Raw genomic sequence first — 21055 nt, 5'->3', positions numbered from 1 at the left:
GAAAATTTGCTGTATCAAAATAGCAGGCGATATATTTTCGATTTAATTTCATTTATATACAAGATATAAGATACAAAATGTTATTGCTGAAACGGTTCCATGTAGAAACAGTGACAGTATTCAATAAACTATATAAACAGGCACATAATAAATATGTTACCTAAAGTCAATGAAAATACTGTCAAAACGTTAGGGCAGGTCTCAGAATTGGCATTATCGTTTCAACACATGCATGAACCCGACATCCATTTTAAACCGATAATGTCGAATAGATGTGTCTGTATATGGTATTTGTCGACATTGTAATGTAAGCGAAAATAGCCAAGTGTGCGAATGTTTATTTAGCGGATTATATCAACACACGAGTATGTCGGGATAAGCAAAACCTCGCTCGCGGATTGGCTGATTTTATCTGTAAACAATATACTTATTTAGGAAATGAATTTTACATTGTGGTTGTTTACTGGAGTATGTACGCTTTGAACCGTGCCAAATAAAATCGTGTAAATATGGATGATATCACAGAACAGGGAATTTCCCACGGAATTGAAAACCTTGAAGAGTAGCCTAATTATATTCGTGTGCGTCATGTATTTTGAATTATATTCGACTTCAAAGTGAGGGTAGAAGAGGGAGGACATATTTGTCCCTGTTGCATCCAGTAGGTAATGTAATATGTTAAAATAAGTGTTTAATGAAACCTTGAGTGAAAAAGAAACATTAATTTTTTGTCCGACATTTCCGATCCTCACGATCGTGGTCAGCAGGGGAAAGAATAAAGAATTGTTCCACTCGGGGACTCCCTATGAAAAGTAGTTCTAGTCAAAAATTGTGTAACCGTCAAAAGGTGAAGTTTATACTTTGTAAACGTCACTTTGTCGAAAAATGAACGGGTCATGTGATCAGCAAATTAACCAATGAAATCATCGGAAATCCCTTAAATTTCAAAATAAGAATTTATTCTATATTAAAAAACATTACTCTGGATGATGTCAGAATACGAAAAGAGGGACCCGAGGATTCGACCCCCGAGGTGGCCTGACCGGACCGAGACCGCAGGCCATTTAAACCGTCCTCTGTTTTATTACTGTATCTTCGCCGCCAGGCGTAAAATGTTAGCATACCAGACGCCATCTTGTTTTCTAGCAGACGAGTCAATTATCATCACGTGGAAGAACAATATTGATCATGTGACGAGTCAATATTTGAAGTCACTATCAGTCACATGATTTGGGGGTCTACATTGAAATGTACTGTTTCGTCACGTGGTACGGATGAAATTGCAAGATTCTTAATAGAGGCATAAGAATACCACATGTTGTCTGTCTGTATTGGGTCTAATATAGCCACGGAATACCTACAGCCATACTCATGATAATCCGGACGCCCTTGAGAATCCTGATAAACGAGTTTTTGTCGTATACAATATGAAGTCTGTACTTTATTATATCTATATCCTCTAGAGGTCGGAATTTACTCGGATCTGAGCTGACCAGAGTATACTCCTAAATGTCCAGGCCCTGTGGTCGTCCTTATGCTGGACCACACGGTGACAGCGGATGTCTTGTGACCAGCAGATGCCTCCAGCAGACGATCCATTTGTATTTCCAAATGAGAAATTAACACATTGACAGATTTAGATCTAATCTTTTAATAATAAATATGCAAGAGTTCAAACTGCATCTAAACTAATTGATGTTTTTAAATTCGATTGCATTTGGACATTTATAGTTTTTGTTTCGAGCTTTAGTTTTGGTCTTTACTTTCCGATGATCGCATCTGCTTTTTTTCTTGTAACAAAAGGTCCCATTTATTCTAACATATTTTTAATAACACGTTTTAGGGCTGGAACAAGTCATGCGTACCACATATGTGGGCTGTCAAGAACTTGGTAAGTGAGTGAGTGAGTATGGTTTTACGCCGCTTTTAGCAATATTCCAGCAATATCACGGCGGGGGACACCAGGAATGGGCTTCAGTCAAGAAGCTGGAGATCATATTACTGAGCAAAGCCACTGTGTAACAAAGTAATTTGTACCAGATGATCCGATCTCAAAGTGAGGGATGATAATAAGCTACATGGCACAGCTGATGCATAGTCCGTCTTACAGTCTCGGAACCAAAATATTTCCCTTCCGCCCAGTCCTTACTGTATTGTTATATGAAGCAAGGCTAGATTGGGGTTTTGTTTTTATGTATGACAAAATCCCCCTGTTCTAATAATGGTATTGACTGATTCACACGCTAAGTGTTAAACTTCAACCATGTTATTTGGACAAAAAATGTTGGAATGTTTCTCTCGGCATTTTTGCAGTTATTATTTATTAGGAAAATGTCCCCTAGTCAACTTATTGATATGAAACTCTTGGGATTTTTACCTTTAAAAAAGGATATGTTCAGTACAATAGACAACTACTAGCTGGGAAACAAACTAATTATTGTCCAATCATTCTCTGCGTGGCATTTGCTGAACAAATTGCATCGAGTGTGAATGCATCCATTTGCTTCATATAATCGGGAACCTTCTGATAGTCGTATTCATACAGACCTGGGTCTACAGTGACCATGTATTAAGGTACTGTAAATGTAACTTGTGAAATAGCTACGTTTGAGAAAAACACCCATTATATTCAGCTGCATGGTTGGACTACTGGTAGTGTTTTTGACATGAATCGAAGTACAGGAGCTAGTCCCCTGATTGGCGTTGTTAAAACGTGTCTGATAAGTTTTATACACTTACTGACAGCCACCATCAACCTGTTTGACAACTATGTCATTATTCATTGTAGGATTTAAAATATACTACTCAAAAGAAGTTAAAGAACATCCGATTCTTTCGTATTACTATTATAAATCTTTTAAGAAATGACAGAGTGCCTATAGCAATATGACAGAATCGGGTGCCATGGCATATACGATTAACTTTAGTAATATGAAAGAATCGGGTGTTCTTAAGTTCTTTTGAGCAGTATATTAATGGCAATCACCAGGACATGTTACAGTGGCTATACACCGTACCTTGGTCCAGAGCGGATTATCGTGTACTACAAAATGGCAGCACATTCAGACATAAAAATTGTAAAAGAAAATTAAACTATATCACGACGACCTGTAAAAAATCGAGCATGTGCCAAACAGACTAGTGGTTGATATAATGGGCGACGTCCGTCGCCGTCAGTGTGTGATGACGCGCAATGACACAAGTCATCGAACTTTGTAGCCTCTCACAGGTTCTGGGGGTCCTATTCTAACCCGGGTCCATGGGACTGGGGTCATCTAGTCGGTCTTACATTAATAACCGAATCGAGTTCCTCATACCAGTCTCAATACAGACAGGCCACTGGGGCTAGCTGCAATAGTGAAGTGTTAGATCACACCAACATAAAGAAACGTCTTGACACGTCAAACCGATGGTGGATATCATGCGCAATCGGCACGGACATCGGCGTACAGTGTCACTCAGTCTGCAATGTCAACATTGCCACCACTCGGTCCCAATGTTAGTCGGCGCTTGTAGCAATCACTTTATACAAAGGCTTATTCTGCCCCTTTACTAAGGGAACAACTATCCTAATACAAAATTCTTAATATAAAATACTACCCATGAAGAATTTTACCCCTGGGTAGAATATGGCTTCAGCAACCCATGCTTGCCGTAAGAGGCGACTAACAGGATCAGGTGGCCAGGCTCGCTGACATTGTCGATGCATGTCATCGTATCCCAATTACGTGGATCGATGCTGGATCACTGAATTGTCTGGTCCAGACTCGATTATTTACAGACCGCCGTCATATAGCTGGGATATTGCTGAGTGCGGTGTGAAACAACAAACAAATAATATCAAATACTATCGTCATCATAATCATAGATGTCGATGATTTGTAATACCGATTATCTGAAAGTTCTGACAGAAGATATAACAAGGCCGTAGTTAACGTTTTTTGACAGGGGGGTGGCAAATATTTGTACAAGTATCACTTGTCCCAAACTTGTATTTTCATGATTCAAATCAAACTGTTTTCTATAAAAACTAACACACACACCCCGCGCTGGCTACGGCACTGTATAACGTTAGGTCTTATTTTGAAAAGAGAAAAATGAGTAAAGTACATCTAAATTATAAGTTTTTTGTGTATCATACGTTTTATGGAAATGACACAAAATAGCACATTTGTTATTAACCAGACCCACATATTAAATTACATTAAAAAAACAACAACATACAATAAAAGTACTTTTCCACGAAGACCTAAATACAATGTAAACCCGTCAGAAGGTCAAGGCTGTATGGGATTTGTCAACCATGTCCAAGTCAACTTGCCTCCCGGTTTTTTGCGTTGATGCGTTCACCAAGACGGCATTCAGTGGCAACCCCGCGGCTGTCTGCCTCGTTTCAGCGACCAGCACGGTGACTATGCGTTTGACCTATTATACAGCTGTCTCAGCTGATTTCAGCAATGTGATGCTTACTGAGTTGGACAGCCACTGCCCATGTGACCGATTTTCAGTGTCGGTATGTTGCGCATTCGGCACCACTCGCCCTTTTCCGGTACCCGAATTGGGTTTGTCCCAGTTTGACGAGTGACCACGAAGGCGCGTTGGCAGTATACGATTTTAGAACCACTTCAAGTCCCCAGGGCTGAAATTGCATGTTTCTACCAAACACAACATGGTTTATTTAACTGCATATTTAAATATGTAATAATATGAATATAAAATGAATAACTTATTATTTGTCCATGCTTCTCATTATAAAACAACGCATACAAACGACTGTCAATTAAGTCCTTATATCGTATACTGATATTCTTGATACTACTATAATATGACTTGGTATGAAATAAGACATACTTACATATTCATTGCACAAAGCATTTATGGTGACACCTAATACTATTAATTACAAAACACTACGTGAGAACTAACAACGTTTTCAGTTCAAAATAAACATGTAAAGTTTGTGGTGTTTTTTTCACAAGGTATCTAGTTTTCACATAAATTCGATTTATTTTACCAGTATTTTCCTGTTATTTATGATCAGGAGTGCCATTTTCTATTTGTTGACTGGATTCTTTAGCATTAAGCTATTTTATTGTATCGACAGTCGTCATTTATTTAAAGAATTATATGTATCATTTCCCTGCGGTCCTAGGTTTGTTATGGCGATTAGAGTTGTCTCCCTTAGCTAACGAGGTGTACTCGTTTCTGCAAACCGGAGCTGTATGCATAGCCATAACATGAGCAAGTATTTATGTTAGGTTGAGTCGTGGAAGAATTTCGAACTTCTAGAGGCTATTATAGTAAATGTATATCAAAGTTATATGTTCTGTTATACTATCCAGAATAGTTTGGTAGTTATAAATGTACTGCGGTGAGATTTAACTTGCTGGAATCATCACAGAACGATAAACTGTTGTAATATGTGGATGTAGGAGAAATACAGGGCCCAAAGTATTGATAATGTAATTTAATAAGCGTTTTTTTTTATTTCAAAGAATCTCACAGCAACATTGATGCAGAAGATCGCAGCTGAAATGAACTTGTCGGAGACAGCTTTTGTTTTCAGTGAGGGGAATGAAGATAGCTTCAAGAAAAGTAATTGTGATGTTATGAAATGTCTGCCTTTTTAAATTGAATTACACGAGTCGCTGCCCCCTGCCGTACCAGGATCCGCTGCCCCTGTGCAATCCTAGTCGCACACTGAGGATGATCCTTAGTCTGTCCACACGAGTGCGCGTTGATCTCACCAAAGGGGCTAATGTCTATAACAGTGGCTTTAATCCCATGAAGCCGACACCTAACGGAGAGTCCAGCTCAATCCCTCGCACGTGCAATGCCGGCAGCATAATAAAAAACAGTATCTTGAGAGTACCGCATCACTTACCGGTAGCTGATTATGAAACCTGACAAATCTTAATGCTAACATGTCCATGAACCCTCATTATGTAGTTTCAATTTTATAGTTCACCCCTGAAGTTCTCAGAGAATGTGCAATGCCTGATTCTGTCAAGGGAATATGCATAATCCCTGAAATTGAGTGGTCATGTCTTTATTCATATCCCCTGAAATGACATGACTTTACCTCTCACTAAGTAGACATGTCAGACACATGGCGTCTACCACTGATGATTTTCTTCTGGCTTTAATCGCCATACATAGTCATTGAAATCAAAGTGTTCTATTCTTTCTATTCTAAAAAAAACCCGAAAGATAAGTTTGACATTTTCAAGGATTATACATATTTTCTCATTATACATACGGGCGGTCGGGTAGCCTAGTGGTTAAAGCGTTCGCTCTTCACACCGAAGACCCGACATGGGTACAATGTGTGAAGCCCATTTCTGGTGTCCCCCGCCGTGATATTGCTGGAATATTGCTAAAAGCGGCGTAAAACATCACTCACTCACTCACTCACTCATTATACATACACCTTCTAACGTGTATGTTAGGAATCCCAGCCACTTGGCTCCATTTCAAACCGAGCGTTAACTCCACCATTTACACTCGGGTTAGTGGTTGAGCTACATTCATACTATATTATACTACACGTTTACTTGATTAGAATAGAATACTATATCAAAGGAATTGGTGGAAACAATGCATTTTCCAGATTGCAGGTTTGGCCTGCGGTGGTTCACGCCCAAGACCGAAGTGAATCTCTGTGGCCATGCAACGCTTGGGTCGGCTGCTGTCCTCTTCAACAAGATAGGTAGGGCTTAGTGGAAAAGGAAAAGATGAGTGGGGTGTTGTGGGTAGGGCCATAGGGTAGGTGGCCGGGTCTTGTCGGGTGTAAGGTTGAGGGGCGTTGGTGATGCTGGGGGTAGTGTGGTAGACTGGACACAGCATGGTATGGTGAATGGGTGTAGGTAGAGGAAGGGAGAGTGGGGTAGGGTTTATGGGCGTTGGATGGTGTTTGTGTGTGTGTGTGTGTGTGTGTGTGTGTGTGTGTGTGTGTGTGTGTGTGTGTGTGAGAGAGAGAGAGAGAGAGGGAGAGAGAGAGGAGGAGAAAAAGATAAAGAGAGAGAGAGAGAGAGATGGGGAGAGAGAGAGAGGGCGCCCAATATAGAACATATTCAAACGTGTTAATGAACCATATGCTATAGTTAAAAACTTAATCCCCTTAATCGGAAGTTGCGTCATTTTTCAGGAAATGAGTCACAAGAAATAAGTTTCGACACATTGAGCGGGATATTAACCACACGTCGACAGGACAAGTTAATCTCCATGGACTTTCCCTTGAACCCTTCTGAGGAACAGGTGATGTGCTGCTACTTGTCATTACCCTCGATTATCCAGTGTGTTGGCGTATTATCTGGATAAATGAGAGTGGAGATACAACATCGGGGTTACTCCAGGGTGTCCTCAGTAATGGAGAATTAGCTGTAGTATATATTGTTAATGTTTATACCCGTGAAGAGCCGGGTTAGAATAGTTTTCAGCAACCCATGCTTGCCGTAAGAGGCGACTATGCTTGTCGTAAGAGGCGACTAACATGATTGGCTGGTCAGGATCGCTGACTTGGTTGATGCACGTCATCGTATCCAAGTTGCGTAGATCGATGATTACGATCAATCACTGGATTGGTTCAGACTCGATTATTTACAGATCGCCGTCATATAGCTGGAGTGCGCGCGCGCACACACACACACACACACACACACACACACACACACACACACACACACCCAAAACCACCAAACAAACATCTAAACAAACAAAGTTAATGTTTAAGTAAGAAGCTACCGCTGACCATTTTGTTTCAGCGCTGCCCTGTAGAAATGAATATGAATGGATGAACAGCGAACATCAGTATCGAGAGTTGTCTCCCTTATACTGGCCGAGTGGTTTAAAAGTTGATTATTAATAAACAAGTGTACACTTCTGCAATATATACTAGTATACATGAAAAGCAAGCTTCCCATTAAATGAACATTGATTCAAACAATATAAGGAACAAATAAATTTCGGTTTTTTTATTACAGGATAGATCTGAAATGGAAAATCTCCTTAAGGTATGTTCGGAAGAAACATACAAAAGCGATAACAGTCATCCTCCCGAGGCAGGGGCGTTAACTGACTATAATTAATTAATATTATATATAATTAATTCACACATGCTTTGCAAATCCTGCAGTCGACCGAAATCTGCACGTTACGTGATTTTGATTGGACTTTGCATAGACTCGTACTGGTATGCATAGACTGTGCATAGACTCGTTTGTTGAGCCAGAATGTAACTCCGGAATTCAAGCCAATCTCGACAAGGGTGGAAACTGGACTTTTACAGTCAGTTAACGCCATTGCCTCGGGGAGATGATTAAAATAGACGATTGTGATTTCAAGGAACATGTTTGGATATTGTTTTAAAGGTTTCATCATCGTGTTTATCATCACCAGTACCACTCCAATAGTAAATCATCAGTATATATCATCATAAGGGACGTTACTCCACAAATTTGGTTTATCACTGGCCAGATTAACACAGTTTCACTGGACAGCAAAGCTAAGTTTAATACGTCCTCAATCCGTGTTCTTGTCAGGTTGTTGTAGACCCGTCACTGATTCAAGATCTGGAATACTCCCCCACAACCAAGAAGCTGGTGGTCCGGTTGTCGGACTCCGTGACACGGTAAGTCGGACCAATTGTTACGCACGTGCATACATTTGCTACCCCTATGAAGCACACCTGTGATACACGAGCTGTATAGCTTGTTACGTAAATGCAGATACCATTGTTGGCATAGTGTATTGACGTCACAAAAGATGATGACGTCATAATTTGTTGTCGACGTCATGTGACGCTTTTAGCTTCCCCCAGAACGGTCATAGTTTTCCGTACAAACATTCAGGAATATTTTTTTTATTTGACGTTTACACGATATACGGCTTTTCCATTGGACGAGAGGTCGGTCACATACACCGCTAAGTTGACGTTCATAAGTGTATGAACAACACAATTTGACGTTCATACGTTTTTCACGAGACAGTGTTCTTGAAATGACGTAAACACCGACGGACTACTTCCACATTCCTTGGGAAACCCCTGGGAATTCCCTAGCTCGAAAACATACATAAGCATTATTTCTGATCATTTAGAACCTTTAATCTTGGTCTCAGCATTTCAGTATACATTGAGAAACGTAAGAGAGCTTGACTGCATGATTGTTCACGAATTTCCTCGCTACGGCCCATCCTAATGAACAAACGAAAAAATGCACATCCAAACTATCGTCAGTATCGACTCGATCTGTGTCTAGGCTGACAGTGACCGTCTCCTGCAATCTACGAATTTACCTTGGTATCTGTTTGACGCATCTTTAATCACCTTTCAATAATCGGTCAGTTGATCAATTATGACTAACACATGTAACCGCCACAGGTTCATTAACAACTTCGGAAATGCTCCCGTCACGTTTATCGTGTCGGCCATTTTGACGTCTTGTACTTGATGTAAATGTATTACGACGCGCTGCCATTGTTACTGACTTACTGAGGTAGTTCATTACAGACCTTTCTCATCTAATGGGGATATTATATGAACACATGTGTTGCGTAAGATGTTTCTGAAGAGCAAGTTCTGCATCCATACGCTCATGTCACCTCTCTTTTTGGGGAACTATTTTATTCCGCGATATAGCTGGTTGTTGTTTGGCTGTTAGTGTAAACATGAAGTCACACGTACTAATAAAATTGTTTTTAGATCTTGGCCTACGTCCTTTGAGGAAAGAAATTGTGATAAAAAATTATAAGAATTGACTTTCACTTTGTGTGAGTTCATAGTTCAACCTGCATAGAGTGAGGGCCAAACAAAGTGAAGGTCAATTCTTAAATAACATCACGCAAAACTTACAAAACGAAATATTTATTGACTTTGTACCATGAACGTTAAATAAAATCAGTATTTAGGAGGAACATACTTACTGAGAGCAGGACGTAACAAAACTGTCGTTATAACAATACGTCTTCCTCGTGCTTACCTTCCACATTACATATGTATTATATGGTTCAAAATAAGCGAGTTAATATTAATCTTCGGATCAGTCTGAAGCAATGATTTCACGTGCTTTACAGCATTCGTGACGAATTGCAAAAGCCATTTTTGATGTAATTTGTAATGACGTCACAATAGTAAAGGCCTCATAAACAGTCACTGTTGACGACATACGTATACCGAGTGCATAATATAGAACACAACATATCATCACTACAGCTAATAATAGTAAAGTGTGGAATAAATATAATGTGATCATTATGATTATCCTGATCTTACGAAATCTATGTATTTCCCTTGCTCTAATTCGTATCTTACAAACACTAATGAAAGAAAAGAAAGAGCCCTATATGCAGCTGTGTATGGCACCATTGTGAATATTCCCCATATTTTAATTGGCTCGCGGGACACACTTTTATTGTTGACGTAAAATGTCGTAACGCCACAGATTATCACTTCTGACGTCATACTGGCCTGTTAGCTTCACGGTTTATAGACGACGGACGACGGACGACGATATGAGCTCACATGGCTTTTCAGACCAGGTGATCTAAAAATAGTGTATTATAGAGGGTGAAAAACACGCTAAAATTCTGAGCCAATAAATGAATGTGAAAATTTCAGAAATAATAAAAACAAATCGTATAATCCTTGCAACTACACCCTACCACGTGTCCCTGCAGATCGGAGCTGGAGAGCCTACAGCCGCAGATACCCCGTATGGTGGAGAGTGAGAGAACAGGCAAAGTGAGGGGGGTGATCATCACGCTGAGGGGGTCCCAGTCTAACGGAGCGGTGGACGCTGAGGGGCGGGGGTACGACTTTGTGTCCAGGTACTTCGCCCCGTGGGTGGGGATACCGGAGGACCCTGTCACGGGTCAGTTTAAATTGTAACGTATGGTTATTTTCCTCTGCTGTTCATTTATTTTAAACCAGCACTTTTCTGTTTTTTTAGTTATTGTTTTGAGCCTAATTGTGCTTTCATGCTGTTTGTGTTTTCATGGAAAAAACTCAGACAACACATATTGAGTGACGCATATGTATGTATAGACGTTCTCAAAAGGGTTCTAGCTCCGTATAGATGTAAAACCAGTATCACAGGCAAGTATAAACGAAATATTAGATGATAAAGTAGACACAATTTATGGATAACAACTTCTTTAATACTGTAAAAAGCGACGTTTCGGTATAGATCCTTATACCGTTGTCAAGCAAGACTTGCTTATTTTCTATAAATGAGGTTATGTTGATGGGCAATGTTTCAGGGTCGGCCCACACAGTACTGGCCAGTTACTGGTCAAAACAGCTGGACAAACACGAGCTTTACGGTGAGTCACGTGACGTCACTCTGTAATTATATTCCACCAATCAATCAATCAATCAATCAATCAATCAATGCTTTATTCGGTATCAAGCTAGACCCGAATTTGGTGTTGTTTTAAAGAACTTCTTTTGATTAGTATAACAGTTTAATGCAGAGTGTTGATATTGCATACTGCATGATTTGTTTGTGTTTCCAGCTCGCCAGTGCTCGCCCCGGGGTGGGGACATACACCTGAGGGTGGCGGGGGAGCGGGTACACCTGGCAGGGGACGCTGCCATCATTATGACGGGGACACTTGAAATATGATTCAACCTCGACTTACAGGGGAATATTTTTCAATATTTAGTCTGCATGCATGTTTTATATCAGAAAACGACATTGTATGTATGGTTTCATGGTATTTGAAATAGATAATATGTAATCAAATTGTATATGCTGGTATACCCGTGTGTCTGGTTGTGGTCATGTTTGTTGTTTGCAGCGGTCGTATGTGAATGTTATCGTTTGTTTAAGATTTGTTTGTCTGTTTGTATGTTGCTTAACGCCACACTCAGCAATATCCCAGCTATATGACTGCGGTCTGTAAATAATGGAGTTTGAACCAGACAATACAGTGATTGATATCAAGAGCATCGATCTACGAAATAGGGACACGATGACATGCATCAGCGAGCCTGACCACCCGATCCCGTAAGTCGCCTCTTACGCGACAAGCATGGGATGCTGAAGACCTATTCTAACCCGGATCTTTTGTTTAAGACGGACATCGGTGGATAGTACTGGATACGTGGTTCATTCCTGCAAGACTTTTAAATGCATGTTATTTAACACATCCCGTATGGTATCATATTACTGTTTTGTTTTATTTTTTTTTTTATTTCATCGGTTGTATTTCTTCGTCTTTGTGTTTGGATCTTTTGTTATTATTAAAAAGAGTAAGCCAAAATAATGTTCAGTTATTATTCATTGACATTGATCCAACTGCCAGAAACATTAACAGCAACAAATATATGCAGGGCTAATACTGTGGTTTACACGAAGTGACGAAGCCCAAATTGTACCATTTGAGTTTCCAGGCGTGTTTCCGCATAGCCACGTAAAATAAACAGATAAACATAGATAGAATGTGTAAATATTACTGTTTATATCTACCGCAAGTAACATGTTAAAAATTCTGAAAACATACATTTACATGATTTTCGGAACGAATGCATAAATCGAGCCTTTAGAAGACTATCTTCAAGATCTTGATATTCAAGTCAACACGAAGGCTTGACATATATCTCTGCCATCCCTTTAAGCAAACACAGCAACCTGACAAGAAAAGGTCAAGGTTATACTAGGAGGTCGGCCATGTCCGAACTACCAATATATTTCGTAGATGCTTTCACAAAGCCTTCTTTCAGTGGCAACCCCGCGGCAGTATGCCCGGTGTCCATTTACAATACGGTAAACACGTGTATTCATTCATCAGGCTCAGCTAATGTGACATTTGTCGTATAACCAGTCGGCAAAAGTAGATCGTGAAAACTCGTGACCGAATTACCCCGATCTTGTATCAGAATACGAGACTGTGGCTCACGTGCAGGTAGTGGCCGGCGATACCCCGATACAGACGGATGGATGGATAGATACATAGAAAACGTAAATTAGGGTTCAAAATTACATTGAAAAATGTCGACATACCTTCTGTTCTATCAATGATAAAGATATAGTGAAAATAATCAGGGCACAGTTTATATAAAGAATACTATATAGGATACCAGAGCCGGGTCTTATTCTATGTTGTCTTTCTGTAACCTCGATTCCTCGGATGCCTTTACTCAAATCTTCACTCGTGAAAGCTCTACTACTACTACTACTACTACTACTACTACTACTACTACTACTACTAATTATGGCCCGGCCGCATCATACCAAAAGACTCGACATTAAGGAGATAAAACAAGGATCGGTCAGCTCGGAGTCAGTATACTGTGTCTGAGTGAGTTATTAATGTTAAACTGCGACATGGTATTTCAGTGGGCAAGCACTATAAATCGGATAAAGTCCGGACTAGTACAAGCAGCCACACACACACACACACACACACAAACACACACGTGTATGCACGTCGCTATATCTTGGACGCGACGTTAAACCCCATTTCACCTCACCTCTCCACTAATTATGGTCTACGGTTCCTTCAAATAGAATATATCAAATATCTGTCTCAGTTTTTAGAGTTCAGTATCAGTATCAGTATATTTCTAGTATTACCATCATTCTGCGCAGAATCTAACCGACAAACAAATGCAGAAGGTTGCTATAGAGACGAATATGCCGACCACAGGCTTCATCTTCAGCGACGGGGATGACGAGAGCTTCAAAACACGTAATGTGGATCGGGGTCGTTGTTCTTAAGTAACAGCCTTAGGAATCAGCTACTGAGACAAGGAACCTGTTGTTATGGTGATGAGCGAGTTGGGTTTAACGGTGCTTCGAACTGTATTAATCACGGCGAGTAACTGTCGGGTCACCATGGGAGGAACACCCGACGTGATGAAATAAAAATGAAAATTTTCGCAGCTCTTCACAACTAGGGTATCCGACGTTGAATTTTTGAAGTGCCCCCTAACCTACATCGAGTCTATGTTGTATGCCACAGGGTCTAGGTTTTGCCTGCGATGGTTCACCCTAAAGACGGAAATAAATCTCTGTGGCCATGCAACTCTAGGCTCCACTGCAGTTCTGTTCAAGAAGCTGGGTAGTCGGATTAAAGTATTTAATAATAAATATCTTCAGCAACCCATTCTTTCCGTAAAAGGCGACTATGCTTGTCGTTAAAGGCGACTAACGGGATCGGGTGGTCAGGCTCGCTGACTTGGTTGATGCATGTCATCGATCCCAATTGCGTGGATCGATGCTCATGATATAAATCACTGGATTGTCTGGTCCAGACGCGATTATTTACAGACCGCCGTCATATAGCTGGAATATTGCTGAGTCCGGCGTTAAACAACAAACCAACCAAGCAACATTCTGGAAGAAGTGACAGACGATTAGGGCAACAGATAGGTTTTCCCTTGCCATCGGCATCGTAAAGGTCAGAGTTACTCCCCTTTGACCAGTCTTGTCCCGATTAACAGCCTCACGCGCAGCTCATCTCCAGGCCCGCTTCTCATTCTGAACTTGAGAGCTTTCAGAGTGACCTCTGAATCCAGTGATACTCGCAGCCAAACCTTCATCCCTTCAGAGTATGAATAATCCGCCAGGGTTAGTTTTAAAGTACAAAATACTATTTCAGAAATGGACTATAAGTCTATAAGATTATTGTTATTGGGCAGAAAGGACTAAAATTGACCCGTGAAGATTCCGGGGTAGAATAGGCAGACCTTTGGTGAATACCGGGTACAGGTTAGATGTACACAAAATATATCAGATTTCATTACCGAATTACGATTCATTAAGTTATCCATAAATTGTCTCTACTTTGTCGAATTACGATTAAGTTTGGACAATTTCGGTGAAACCAAGGAGTACAGGATAGTTTTAATTCCTGAAGGGCGGTCAGGTAGCCTAGTGGTTAAAGCGATCGCTCGTCACGCCGAAGACCCGGGTTCGATTCCTGATATGGGTACAATGTGTGAAGCTCATTTCTGGTGTCCCCTGCCGTGATATTGCTGGAATATTGCTAAAAGCGGCGTAAAACCATAACACTCACGCCCTCATAATACCTGATAAAAACATCTGGGATTCGAACCCAAACGGAAACCACAATGAATCATCCGGCAGCTAAGGGGCTAATTTCGAGTTATTCAACATCCGTTTTTTTATACATTTGTTTTCTTTAACAGGATAGAGCGGCGCTGGGGAACCTTTTAAAGGTGGGTGTGGAAACCTGAAAACAGATATCAATTCAAAATATACAAAACACGAATGAAATATTTGTTCTTCGTTCCGTTGTTGCGTAGGTTACAGTCATGGGCACATTTTTAGACCTTAACTTTGTAAATGTGATCACAAACATGGCCTTGTTACACGCGTACCATCCTAAGAATCCTCTCTATGACGCGTCAACAAACTTGATACTCATGGAGTCAGCTGTGTTGGTGTTCTGAGTGTTGTTGTGCTGGACTGTCACAGGTGGTGGTAGACTCGTCACTTATACAAGACGTGCAATACTCGCCCACCACTAACAGCCTACTGGTCAGATTGTCAGACTGCTGCTCAAGGTAAGAAGCTATTTACAAAATTCAAAGTGCCGTATTTCTTTAAATAAGTGATCGACCCTCGGATAGCTTTATCTTTTAGAAATCATAAACTATGTATAACTTTGGAGGTCTTCATACTGAGTGTAAAGTAAATGTATTTGATGTTTTTTGGTTATTTTTTAAAAATAATCCTTGCAACTACACACTACCGCGTGTCCCTGCAGGTCGGAGCTGGGGAGCCCCAGATTACCCCGTATGGTGGAGAGTGAGAGAACGGGGAAATGAGGGGGGTGATCATCACGTAGACTAACATTTAGTCTCTGAAATCTTATATTACACAATATCCTTCTTGACTCTAAAAATAAAAAAATTCCCTATGCTGATTTCAATGGAAATAGAGCTAGCTTGAGCTGGCTAGACTTGCTTTTGTATGCATTTCTAGATTATTATTTTTTCATAAAATAAATATATTCCACGGTCATGGTGCAGGACTAATCATCACGCTGAGGGGGTCCCAGTCTAACGGAGCGGTGGACGCTGAGGGGAGGGGAGGGGGTACGACTTTGTGTCCAGGTACTTCGCCCCATGGGTGGGGATACCGGAGGACCACGTGACAGGTCAGTTTCTAAAAATGGAAACATATAGCGGTTACTAGACGAGGTATGATTCTAGTGGTAATTATTTCGATGGCATTAATATATCTTACCTCATGTAAACTGCTGGGCCAAAAGCTTATACACCCATATTTGATGGTGGCTTAAGATATAAGTAACGCCCAATGGTACAGTGTGTGAAGCCCATTTCTGGTGTCCCCAGCCTTGATATTGCTTAAATATTTCATAAAGCAGCGTAAAACAATACTCACTCACACACTGTTGGCAACAGTGCCCTAGAAAGATTACCTTTATGTACGATAAGATAAGATTACACTATATTATCCCGAAGGAAATTTGGGTTAAATGGCACAAGGTCTCAGCTTATTGATAAACACACGCATGTATAAGTATAAGAAAATCACATATGTAATTAACATTAAATGTGGCACTAGCTAATAAATGCTTAACATTTATTTATTACAAAACGTGTTATTAAACCTGGTATCAGCTGGTCCGGGCCCTGTTAGCTCTCAACATCGGCAACTGCTGCCGGCGGCCAGAAGGAAGAAGTCGATACTCCGAATGTAAAACATGCGAGATATCGCTTCATATATTATTTGCTGTGTTAAATATTTGCTGCTCATGAATGCCGCCGAATTGCTGGAATGAGATATCAATTATTCTTTCCCCCGTGTTACAGATTTTGAACAGACAGATTTCCGTACCAGTTAGTGAAGTTAAAAGTTTGAATACTTAAAACAAATGTTTATACTTACCAGTGACCATACACCTCTTATTGTTATTATTTTAGGATCGGCCCACACAGTATTGGCCAGCTACTGGTCCCAACAGCTGGAGAAACACGAGCTTTACGGTGAGAAGACGTCATGATTTGTTATATTGTTTATCAGGAACGCAAATACGTTCATATACCCGAAACACAAGTGTGAAAAAGACGTGTGGTGTCACCATGGGAAAGTGACAGTTCAAATGCTCCTCTGTTCATCCAGCAGGGAATGGCACCCGATATGTGAGGTGGATGTAAAAATCCCATAGCGCCGGGAGGCAGCTTGGGTTGTATACTCACCAGGGAGTTGAGAATGATAACTTGAATGCATACGGGTCCGTTGGTCGAGGAACAAATTACAAGTATCTGAGGAAGTGCGGTACATCAATGTAGAATAGAACAGAAAAACACAATTTTCATGCTATTCATGTAGTTTTTTATGGATTAATGGTAAAAGTAAGAACGAACAAGTTTAATATGTACAATATTTCTTGCTAACGTATGTTTTGATGTCACTATATTAAGATTCTTTATGGTTTATATAAATTAAAGTGAGTGACTGTGTGTAAAAAAATATCTCAGTCCATAATAGCCACACCTCCAACATCAATCTTACTATTAGTAGCGACCTGCATCAATAGCTTCTAGAACTCATTTAATAACATTGCTAAAATTGTCTGTATATTTTTTCTTACCAGGCCAGGCACTTCCCTGGGCGTCAGGTCCGTTCTGTAACAGGGATTAAATTATCAATTATAAAAAAAACAAAATAATGAACAAAAAGAGTTACGTATATAGGCGGATGTATATGACGTCAAAGTAAATATTTTTGTTATTGAATATTGAGTCACGTGACAGATATCAACCATTTTGTTACCAACCATTTGCCTGAAATCGATACAACTTTGCGATATTGAGTAGATAAAGTATATAAGAAGAATGAAAGACACCAAAAGAAATCATGATTGAAATGTCTAACATCCAGTCTCGGTTACATCCCATTAGTAAGACATCCCATTAGTGAGGCACCCATTATAAGACAGTGGAGTAGGTGGGATTAATTAATCAAACACAGCCAGTCTACCCACTTAACAATGGTCACAGCCCATGATTAGCAGATTAATTAATATGAGTAGGCCAGTAATTCTGTTTGAATATTCTCAGGAAATAAATGAGTTTATCATGGCAGGTCTGCAGCAGGGTGAGTTCATTACCAGTCAAAGAGGTACTCTCCAGGTCCCCTTTCAGGGATATCTCCACTACAAGAACAAAGTAAGAACTGAACTCTAAGTGGCGAATATTTTAAAACAATGGATTTAAGGGATGGATGAATTAAAATGTTGAATGAAATAAAGTAAAAGAGGGTATCAAGCATCTTGAGTCATTTCTTTGTCTATAATAAGACAAGTCCATTTTCATGATAGGGGTTAATTACCTGATCAACATGTGCAACCAGGTATGACCTTGTTGTTTTAAGGTGTCTCACAACTGGGCTGTCTTACTAATGGGAGGAGACCCCAGTCTCAACTCTCAGCCAATATGCATATTGGCTTTTAATGTCAATCAATACGTACATTGCCTGAATGAATCTGTCAGTATACATATTTACTGATTCTTTCAGTCAATATACATACTGCCTGATAATAGATGTCGACTGTAACATATTCACGTGTGTGTGAGAGAGGCTGAACCAGAGAACATGTATTAACTAGGTTTATGTTTGTGTTTCCAGCTCGCCAGTGCTCGCCCCGGGGTGGGGACATAAACCTGAGGGTGGCGGGGGAGCGGGAATATGATTCAACCTCGACACACAGGGGAACTACAATATATGTCGCGGTTATAATATACTAGTGAATAATAATAATAAAAACTCTTAACGTTTTTTAAAATATATTTTACACATTTATACGTATGGCTGGTATGAAAGATTGTCATTATTAATTGTTTGATCTACATTATTTCCTGCGATGATTCTGTAATGTTATTGAAATTATGATAATATTTTTGATTCCATATTTGAAAACAACACTATTTGATGCCTGGTTAAATGGCCTATACTGTATGAACACAGATATGTAATATACCTAATACTATATTTAAAATCTGGATAGCGTATATGTTTGTAACAGTTTGTATGACGTCATTCTAGTTTTCATTAACGTAATAGTGACGTCATTAAAATGTTTAGTAGTGCTTACATTTTTTATACAAGTGGTAACATTACTGTGGAAAATCGCTCGAAAAGTACGGTATTTCATAATATATTTATCAATTATCTAAATAATATTATAGGAAGTGTTTCACTCACCATTTTGCTCGGATACGATTCATGAAACCAGTAAATATGAAAAAAAATTGGTCAGCCGCCAGAGTCCTGCACTCTGTGCCGGAACCCGGGATTGAACCGGGGGCCTTTAGATCTTCAGTCTAACGCTCTCCCAACTGAGCTATTCCGGCCGACAAGATAAACGGTGTTAACCGCCGGCTATAAATGTACTGCGGACGCTAACGTTATTTCATGAAATTTATCAATCGCCTGTCGCGTTGAATAGGCCGTATCAGTATAACTGAAGTATATTACAAAACAAATTAGATAATAGCTTGGGAATGAAATCAGGGCACAGCCACGCTCTGTGACAAATGAATATCGCTATGGAAAGATCACGTGGTCAGTGGGATTTTCCTCATAGTAATAAATTATGCGATATTATTATTAGGTGTGTATATACGATGTGTAGGCCTAGGCGCCTTATGTTTGAATATATGTGATAGCCAGTCGGGGTCTTCATTTACAGGCCTGATTGGCGTTTAATAATATTAATAAAAGAAATATAAAAGGCATTCAATTTAAAAAAAAGTACTAACTAAAGTCAAGGGGTATTATGTTTCAATCGGAATAATTAGAGAATCTCACCCTCGTGTCTTTTTACATGAAATCAGAGACCATATAATGGTCTCTGATGAAATATATCAACACGAGTTGATACAAATTATGGGACATTATGAGTGTTGATATAGATCTAGATCTAATTGATATCAAAAGACACAATAGTGAGATTCTATTTATCATCCAACAGCATTCTTCCAACCCTTTTTCAGTTTGAAAACAGTATAATTCCTATAAGTGTTTTAAATTGAGTGTAAAAATACAGCTTCAGTGGCAGAGAGATTCAAGACATCATTTGATTGTATATTATGACGTCACGGTAACCGATGACGTCACATTGGTCTGTAAAACATTGTGAAGCACGTGGAAGTTTGTTTTTGATGGATGATAAGAGTGTTTATCACTCTTGTTGTTGACGATAATATGAGACACCCGTTAACCATTTATTCCCTATTTCATTATATCAATATTTCGCAAATTCAATTTAATATCATATAATTAAAAAAAGATATTGATGAAATAATATGTATTATTGCCACATGTTCGCTTTTTATATTTTTAAATGAGTGCATATCTGAGTAATTTTTAAGTCGGATTTGAGATACCTAAAATCTTATAGTGGATGTGATAATAATCGATTTGATATCATCAATAATTCATATACTGATATCTTATACTCCAATGTGTGATATCAATTTTTCACTTAATGACATCTTAAATCATAATGTTGATTTTAGATATGAGTAAATCTTATTTATGATATTATCCACTCCTTTTTCATAATACCTGTCCCCTCGACTGTGCAGAATATCTTGATTAGCTTATGAAACACAGCATGAAGTCTTGGAACCTGTTATTAATAGTTCGCACACAAACACAAAGACATATGGCTTCATATAGGTGACAGACAGTACCGCGATATGACTTTAAGACAGAATTCGTTATTGTCATGAACCAAGTAGTGAATTACATTATCACAATTTGATTGTGGATATCAGTAAATCCATTTTGAATACAAACAATCGAATTCCATCTGGTTATTGATATTTAAAATTTCTTCCCTGAAATTGATATTTAAAAAAATGAATTATTAATATCATACAACAGGAAATAAATAGTCAAACCGTGCATGAGGCCAGTGTTGTCAGTAGCATCCTCATCATTCATTGTATGATACCCATTTTAGATTGTTGTCCCTGTGTTTTAAGATACCAACAATTCATTTTTTTTATCAATGAATTTTGATAAATATAACTACAGGTATAAGTGATTTCATT

At 39.3% G+C, this 21055-nt stretch overlaps 1 protein-coding gene, 1 non-coding gene and 1 pseudogene across 2 annotated transcripts; 2 read left to right on the top strand and 1 right to left on the bottom strand.

Moving 5' to 3' along the window:
* The first annotated feature begins 4303 nt into the window (after positions 1-4303).
* Positions 4304-12193, top strand: LOC139469875 (phenazine biosynthesis-like domain-containing protein 1). Its single transcript, XM_071252191.1, has 9 exons — positions 4304-4408; positions 5496-5595; positions 6611-6709; positions 7148-7257; positions 7983-8012; positions 8541-8629; positions 10675-10868; positions 11257-11319; positions 11512-12193. The coding sequence occupies exons 1-9, from the start codon at positions 4304-4306 to the stop codon at positions 11619-11621; spliced, it is 900 nt and encodes a 299-aa protein (XP_071108292.1). The 3' UTR covers positions 11622-12193.
* A 1441-nt stretch (positions 12194-13634) lies between these two features.
* On the top strand, positions 13635-18742 carry LOC139467473 (phenazine biosynthesis-like domain-containing protein; annotated as a pseudogene).
* A 533-nt stretch (positions 18743-19275) lies between these two features.
* Trnaf-gaa (transfer RNA phenylalanine (anticodon GAA)) lies at positions 19276-19348 on the bottom strand. The gene has a single exon. It is a non-coding gene; the product is annotated as a tRNA-Phe (tRNA).
* Between the last annotated feature and the right edge of the window lie 1707 nt (positions 19349-21055).

Source organism: Haliotis cracherodii, unplaced genomic scaffold (genome assembly GCF_022045235.1).
Source record: "Haliotis cracherodii isolate W230 unplaced genomic scaffold, xgHalCrac1.p SCAF_2, whole genome shotgun sequence".
NCBI classification, from domain to species: domain Eukaryota; kingdom Metazoa; phylum Mollusca; class Gastropoda; order Lepetellida; family Haliotidae; genus Haliotis; species Haliotis cracherodii.
The sequence above is the reverse complement of the archived record's forward strand: the minus strand, read 5'-3'. Positions and strand labels throughout refer to the sequence as shown.